Raw genomic sequence first — 7,866 nt, 5'->3', positions numbered from 1 at the left:
TGTCTGCTTATATGTCCCCTTTATTTATCATATAGTTCTAAGTGTACAGGGAGAACACTGTAAAAACCACGCTGTAAAAACACCCCATCTTCTGAATTCTGTCACTGTACATTTCAAAAGTGCTGAACAAATAGTTATATTGACTATGTCTGTCCTAGCTCGCTCAATGTCTTAATCAAAATTATGGATTGCCTCTTATCTGCTTGTTGTCCCCTTATGCCATAGTTTGCACATCTCAATTGTCAGTAGAAACCACATTTCTTTAAGCAAGTCAGCCATATCAGCTATGTTTTTTAAAGGCAGTAAATGAGGCTGAATGAACTGTTTCTCTGCCAGACAAGGCTCAGCTGATAGCCAGGTGTAGCAGTTGTATAGTGCAATTAATGTATCCTAGTTAATTTTCTTTGATAGTGGTGTGCCTGAACACAGCCTGTTGCACCTGTCCTCTCCCGTTGATGGCTTGAATCTCTGCTGAACATTGTCGGAGAGCTGCCTTTGTGCAGGGGCAGATCATTAACCCCAATACTCCTCAGCTGAAGGGGTCGTGGCTCAGGTCCCTAATTAACACACTCATTCCCTCATTCACACAACAAGACGAGCACTCAAAAGGGGTTAACGAATTCAAAGGAAAGGAAGTCACGCAAGTCAGTCAACCAAAACACAGCACAAGCTAGGAATAAATAAATATTAAATCACTAAGTAAATCAATTCAAAATAAAGCAGACATGAGGGAAAGGGACTAAATAGAACCATAGGCACACGGTAATACAATAAACTAAATGGAAGTTGACTCTGGCTACTGAACACAAAGGTGCCTATGCATTTACTCTAACATACATACATTTCAGTTGAACTTGTGTATTTACGGTCAACAAACCAATATTACTAGCATACAAACTAGGTCCTCAGTAGTACCAGTGTTGTGCAACCAAGATATGTCGTTGAATCTGTGTTGAACCAGTGTTTGGTCTTCATGCACTCACTACTTATTAGCTATACAGCACAACGTGAGGAAATGGCGACTCTCTGTGGTTATAGTGTGTAGTTGAAGCATATTTCTGCGAGTGCTTATGTATGTAGTAGAACCCTTGAAGTCTGATCTTTTTTATCTAAGAGATGGCAGTCAATGAAAAACATTCTGAATTTATTGGATGGAGGCATCGTTGATAAAAACAATTACAATTATCTGCACTAAACAGAGCTGCTCTTTTACTAAAACAAAATAATCAACCTTTTTGTGATCCAAAATGCATTTCAACAACACTCATCTCAAGTGCATCATCACCACAAACATGCACCCTAGTAATATACTGTATATATTTCTTAAATCCTGAATTGAGCAATTGAGTCAGTCCTTGCAAACTAAATATGTTTTGTAGTGAGGTAAAAATCAAATGTTTGACATCAATAACATGGAGCTATGCTGACCTGAAGGAGATACAGAATCGAGTCAAATTAATCTGATCTGCGATTAAACCTCCTTCACCAGCTTGGCATCAAGGATCGTAGTTCATTCTGTGACAGTCTAAATGATCTGTTTTTTTTGCACAATTAATTCCATCTCGCTTCTAACCACCCAAAACAAAAAACATCATTCATAATATATTAGGACTATATGTTGTACATATGTTTTTAATATTTTTCAAGATTGGCAGATGTGAACAGCGAAAGCACGTGAGTGAGACCCTACAAATCTACAGCAAGGAGAGATGGGTGTTTTATCATGCCACATTTAGCTCCTGACAGATTCAAATACAGGGAAAGAGAAAACAGGATATTGGTTAAGTTCCCTATTCTTGCCGACTATCTCTATAGTACATACACTCTACATACAGCAGTTTTTTCGTATTACATTGCTGCAGAGGAATTCGATGAATAGCAGCTGTATCAACATCGTCAGATATACTAATGACAAATAGTCTTGTTCACCACCCATATATCTGAAAATAAGCCTTACATATCAGGCTCCTTCAGAAGAGTTTTCTCCATCATCTTAACAAATCATTTAAGGGTGAAGACTGATGTCTGTCATTAGGTCTATGGACAGACCCTCTTAAAAAATTACACTTTTGTGAGAGTCCAATAATTACAATCACAATGTGACCAAGTCGCAGTAGATGAAGCAGGGCATGTCTCATAAATGTGGAGTAAAGTAGGACGGCTGGAGGTGGTAACCATTGGGTAAGAAGGGATGTAACATCCCTCCAGTGGACGACAAAGGAACCGCACCATCAGTATGAAAGATCATGTTCCCAGAGCTGAAAGACGGGAACGTTTGGTAATTGGCTGAACTCGACACACAAGTCACAGGACTTGGGTTGATACTGACCAAAGAGTTGGGCCCGGGTGGCATTGTGCTGTCCGCACCCGGGTTCTGTTTCTTCCACTTGGTTCTTCTGTTCTGGAACCAGATCTTGACCTGCGTCTCAGTGAGGCTGAGGGACAGAGCCAGGTTGAGTCTCTCACACACAGACAGATATCTCGTAGAGCGGAATTTGTTCTCCAGAGCCACCAGTTGTTCATAGGTGAAGGCAGTTCTTGCGCGTCGCGGCTTGGCACAACCAAGATCCGAGCGCCGCCGTTTGTGGGGCAAGAGTTCATGTGTGGCTGAAGTTTCGGCGCTGCTGCTGATGCTGTCCACGTCCCCCTCTATTTGCTCCTCTGGCTCAGTCGCTGAGTGTACTAAAAGTGGGTTGCTGGCGGTTACCTGGTGCTTGAGATCCTCACTACTTGAGCGGTCAGTCTTTGTGTGTTTGCCTGTGAACACAGACATTAACATTAGTACTGTAAATGTGCTTTTCAAGAGCTAATCCAATTCCCTGCAAATGTTCATGTTTTTGATCTTATACATAGGGAAATAAGATCTCAAAAAGCGGCAGCATGTTGATGAGGAAGTGCATACATGTGCCAGGTGGAAAGTGGTGCTGAATGGACAGTGCCACCAGAGCGCCCCTCTTCTCTAGAGCCATATATCCCACTTAAACTATGTTTACAGTAGCTTGTTTGAGATCTATGCATAAAGTAAGAATGAAAAAAAGAAATTATGATCCCTTAAATGGAACATAAAGACTGAACATTTCCGATGTGTGAAATCCTTAACACCTATAAAAAGTGGAAAATAGTCCTACCTAATAACGTAACTGTAAAATGTGTTTGATTAAAATATGGGAGTTGTGCGAGTGGAACGAAGCGAGGGTTAAGAAGGGGACTATGGTGGCTTGGCCTCTAATCCCTAAATCATTTATAAATCACAAATCGCCTCAAATGTCATGTTGCGGAGAGAAATCCCAGCTAAATCCTGCTCCACCATCTACCCATGACGTGCTAATGGAGTTTCATATTTGTGGGTGGATCGATAAATGTCATCTATTTAAAGGGAAGTTTTAATCGAACGATATTTAGGATCAGACATGGATGTGGTTTGAAGTTTGTACCTGCAAGGTGCTGGAGGGAGATATGCAGGATGCAGTAATGGGATATCGATCAAAGCGAGCGAAGGCATCCTCAATGGGACGATTTAAACAATTATCTGGCCAGTCTGTCCCAATGCCAATCACACACCGGGCTGTGGGCGCAACCCTTTGTGGGTTTCTTAAAAGGAAACCTAGCCTTGGAAATTAAGGGAAGGTCATAAAGAGATGACAACATTTGATCTGATATAAAATAACCACTCTTAGTTGGTCAGTGAACCAATAAGCTATACGGGTTTATTATATTGGCTATTAGGCCTATATCGTGTAAACTATGGACATAGTATGTATTTTATCCCTTGTGTCCAAAATAAATTATATGGACATAAGTCATGTAATAATGCAAAACACATTATTCTGAACTGAATTAATAAAACACACTACATTGGCTTCATACGTTTGATCCACAATGTTTCATTAAAACAAAAAATAACAGAAGATATAGCCATATCAAAAAGGCGTTATTGTCTGTAGTTTTGTGGTATCTTTACCAGCTTCCATGCGCTCAAGTGGCTCCTCTCCATCTGCGCCAGTGTCCGCTTCTAAATGTGCCAGTCCTGCGTTCAGCAAAGGAAGCTTGTCCTTTGTTGGAGAAAGTTCGCTTTTCTTCTTGCTATTAAATTTCTTTGGGTCCAATATGTCAATTATAGAAAAAGAAATCCTATGACTAGATGTCATTTTCACATTAGAATCCTTGGAATCCAACATCCTTTGTAATCCCTCTAAATTGATCAAAGAGAAGAGGTGGGAACTCGCGCTTGATATTACGCGTCTGGGTAAGCACTTGGCATACTTTCTGCACTTTAAACGTTCAAATGGCAGTCACCCAAAGTGCACCTGCCCTCAGATGTCTTTGTCAGTCTGGACAAGTAGTGGTCGGTGATGGAGGTTAGTGAGATCTTTAAAGCATCTGTCCTCTCCGCTCGATTCGAAGAGACGCGGTTTCTGGCTCCCACGTGACAGCCACGTTAGCGTTTCACACAACCTCTAGTAGTTGGTGTAAAACGTTCGTCGATAATCACCCATATTATTAAATCCAATGACATCCGACCCTTTACCGAAAGTGAATAGGTGACAGGTTGCTAAATACAACTGTACGAGCGACTCTGCTGCAATTTAAATAATAGGTGATAGAATCCTCGATTTTCCCTCTATAATTCGTTTTTTTATTATCTGTAAAAAGTTTGAGTGTTTGAGAGTTTTAAAATGTTGTTTAGTCATTTTTGCCATGTAGGCACATTTGGCTGTTGCTGTATTCAAAAGGGACACAAAGATAGCCTATGCACAGTGCACACGACAAAAATAAAGCGAGACCTCATTCAGCATTACGCATCAAATAGGTACATAATTAGGCTTGTTTGGAATAGATTTCCAATACTAATAGTTTTGGATAACCCAACAGTCCTGTATTCTAATTATATCCTAATGTGGATTGTGTATTATACAAAGTAACTATATGATCCACATGATTACTGGCCGGTCTGCGCCACAATATGAGCAAACGCAGTATGTATGTTGTCTGATTATTTACTCTGGTTTTGTGATATATTCATGTTCACAATCAATCGATGGCCTCTAAAGCGCGTGTCGAACTCATTCCACAGAGGGCCGAGTGTCTGTGGGTTTTCGCTCCTCTCTTGTATTTGATTGATGAATTAAGGTCACTAATTAGGTCTTAATTGAAAGGAAAACCCCAAAACCCGAAGAATCTCGGTCCTCTGTGGATTGGGTTTGACACATCTGCTCTATAGAATTGAATGCACATACATAGGATTGTTTTAAAAATTGATGCCTATGACCGAAACGGTGAAGCCATCACTGGATCAATATTCCCAGCGAGTGTCCCCCACTGATAAAACTGGAAATCATTACAATGTGTCGCTTCGGTTAGGAGGCCAAGCCATAGATAAAATGTAGCCTATTAGAAGTATTATTGCTATATTGGCCCTTTTAGAAATATATTTTATATGATATTGAAATAATGAATGCAAGTTAATTAGGGTACTAGGGGGTAACTACCCCCCCCCCCCTAAGAACAATGTCTAATTGCTAACACACAAAAAGCAACCTTAACCTTACACTTTTTTAGTTATTTCATGACATGTTGTTTTTAGAAATGGGGCTGTCCCCCCATTTAATCAGTTTTATTTAGAAATTATTTCATCATTTATACTTAAAAGCTAAGTTTAGTTGTCTTATTTTAATTCATTATATATATTTTTTATTTAACCTTTATTTAACCAGGTAGGCCAGTTGAGAACAAGTTCTCATTTACAATTGCGACGCAGTGCAACAAAACCAACAACACAGAGTTAAATATTGTAGCGAACCGCACAGACAGCTGTGTGTTATGTGTTAGGCTATTAGTTGGTTGTGTTTACATTTACATTTAAGTCATTTAGCAGACGCTCTTATCCAGAGGGGGGGGGGCTAGTTACCCCCTAGTACCCTAATTAACTTTGTACTTACCAGTACCCAGTGTTCGCGGTGTCCGACATGCCAATCAACCTGCTATCTGCCAATCATGGAAATGCCTGGAATGTTCTGATGCCGGGCATCCTGGTGGTTGGCGGAGTGGCGTGGAGGGGGGTTGGGCAGGGGGATGGAGCATTGGAAGTAAATACCAGGTTTAGCCATTGTTCTTTCTCTTACGTCTGGGCTTCACAAGAGAAGGTGTGGGCTGTGGCCAAACAGTAGCCTGTGTAAAGTTGGGTTAATAAACCGTCAATTCGTAAACTCAACCCTCTGACTGGACAATTGGTATTTTATGATCAAGTCAGGTCATTACAATATAAACAAACATACAGTTAATAGCACAATAGAAAAATCTATGTACACTGTGTGTAAACGTAGAAGAGTAGGGAGGTAAGGCAATAAATAGGCCATAGAGGTGAAATAATTACAATTTAGCATTAGCATTAATGATTTAAATCAAATATGGGGGATATGGGTGTTGCACATGTCTCCATTAATATCCACACTGTGAGGAGATGTGATGTAATGTTCCTCTTTTTAACTCACCTGCACATTCATTTTCTTTCTTCTTTCTTTGTTGTTCCTTTCCATACAATCCATTATGTACAATTGCACTAAATATGATCTGAATAATGCAAGAGTTTCAATGCAAGCAGTCTTTAAAATTACATTCAGGAGCAAAAGATTTTCAATAGTTGTTTTTAATTCTTTCTTTTTTTTAAAATATAATATTGGAATTGAATATAAATAATAACATTAAATAACATTGGAAAATAACATTTAATAACAATAACTTAACTACTTAACTCAGTGTAACATTGATGTGGCAACTCTCTTATGCTCTGCTATTGCACGATTCTAATTTGTACCTGTAGGTCATAAATAAAGCTACCCCCAGTAGCATTGGAGCACAATTCATGAGCCCACCTCCTGCACTGCTCACACCTAATCCAGTCCCCACCTGTGACTGAAAACAGGGGGGGGGGATGCCAATTGAAAAGCTATCTCTTAAAAACATAGATAGCTATCTGGCTATATGACATAAAAAGCTGTGTAAAATAGCTAAAAGGCTATAAAGTTGCATTAACTGTAAAGATATCAGTCACTAGTCAAAACATTTAAAACTGAAATTAAGTTATCTTTTTTATGTATTTTGCCTCAGACAATTTGGTAGTAAGGTTGCTAGCTAGTACTCCTAACAGCTTATGATAACTTGCTAGCTGGCTAGCATTTATTGCTAGTGAATTAGAATAAACTAGCGCTAACTTGGCTAGTCATTGTCTAAATAACAGGTAGAAACACATTCATAACCATTAAGGGGTAACTAGCCCCCTAGTAGGGGGTGTGAGTTATCCTCATCCAACAAATACAATTCTAAAAAACGTTCTCTCCAAATGGAAAAAAAAGATCAACTTACCAAAAAAAAAATTGTTGACATTTCTCAAAAAGTTGTGATGACTCAGAGGCCATTTTTTGTTCAGCCAGAAGAGTGACAGCCAGGGAAAGAGTTGGGTGACATCTTGTGGTCTATATGTGATTTAAAAGGGGGGGGGGAAGTTACCTCCTACTACCCTATTATAGGCACAGTAATTATTTAGAAACTTAGAAATGTTAGTCTCTTGTCACTTTTAGGAAACAACGGTAAAACACTGTGTGTGTGTGTGTGTGTGTGTGTGTGTGTGTGTGTGTGTGTGTGTGTGTGTGTGTGTGTGTGTGTGTGTGTGTGTGTGTGTGTGTGTGTGTGTGTGTGTGTGTGTGTGTGTGTGTGTGTGTGTGTGTGTGTGTGTGTGTGTGTGTTGCAACTTTCATTATAGTTGACGTTCCATTCTCCAGCTGAGAGTCGGGGCACTTAGCTGAAAGTCAGACTCGGCTGACGTCATGTGGCCCGAGTCTGGGCCGCCTTCGTCCGTATTACTTATGG

The 7,866-nt window shown here is 39.8% G+C and overlaps 1 protein-coding gene across 1 annotated transcript; it reads right to left on the bottom strand.

Annotated features, from left to right (window-relative positions):
• Window positions 1-1,131: 1,131 nt before the first annotated feature.
• Window positions 1,132-5,013, bottom strand: nkx1.2la (NK1 transcription factor related 2-like,a). The gene is made up of 2 exons (XM_046351904.1): window positions 3,962-5,013; window positions 1,132-2,757 (listed from the first exon to the last, which is right to left on the bottom strand). Exons 1-2 carry the CDS (start codon window positions 4,176-4,178, stop codon window positions 2,135-2,137), a joined length of 840 nt encoding a protein of 279 aa, XP_046207860.1. The 5' UTR covers window positions 4,179-5,013; the 3' UTR covers window positions 1,132-2,134.
• Window positions 5,014-7,866: the final 2,853 nt, after the last annotated feature.

The sequence above is a fragment of the Oncorhynchus gorbuscha genome, linkage group LG06 (assembly GCF_021184085.1).
Source record: "Oncorhynchus gorbuscha isolate QuinsamMale2020 ecotype Even-year linkage group LG06, OgorEven_v1.0, whole genome shotgun sequence".
NCBI lineage: Eukaryota > Metazoa > Chordata > Actinopteri > Salmoniformes > Salmonidae > Oncorhynchus > Oncorhynchus gorbuscha.
Note: the sequence above shows the minus strand (reverse complement) of the source record. Positions and strands in the feature narration are given on the sequence as shown.

What these genes read in the sequence shown, in the direction of transcription:
- nkx1.2la (XM_046351904.1), bottom strand. Translation starts at nt 4,178, where the DNA reads ATGTTGGATTCCAAGGATTCTAATGTGAAAATGACATCTAGTCATAGG. An exon ending in ACTTGAGCGCATGGAAGCTG is followed by an intron (nt 2,758 to 3,961) that starts GTAAAGATACCA and finishes CTGTGTTCACAG; the next exon opens with GCAAACACACAAAGACTGAC.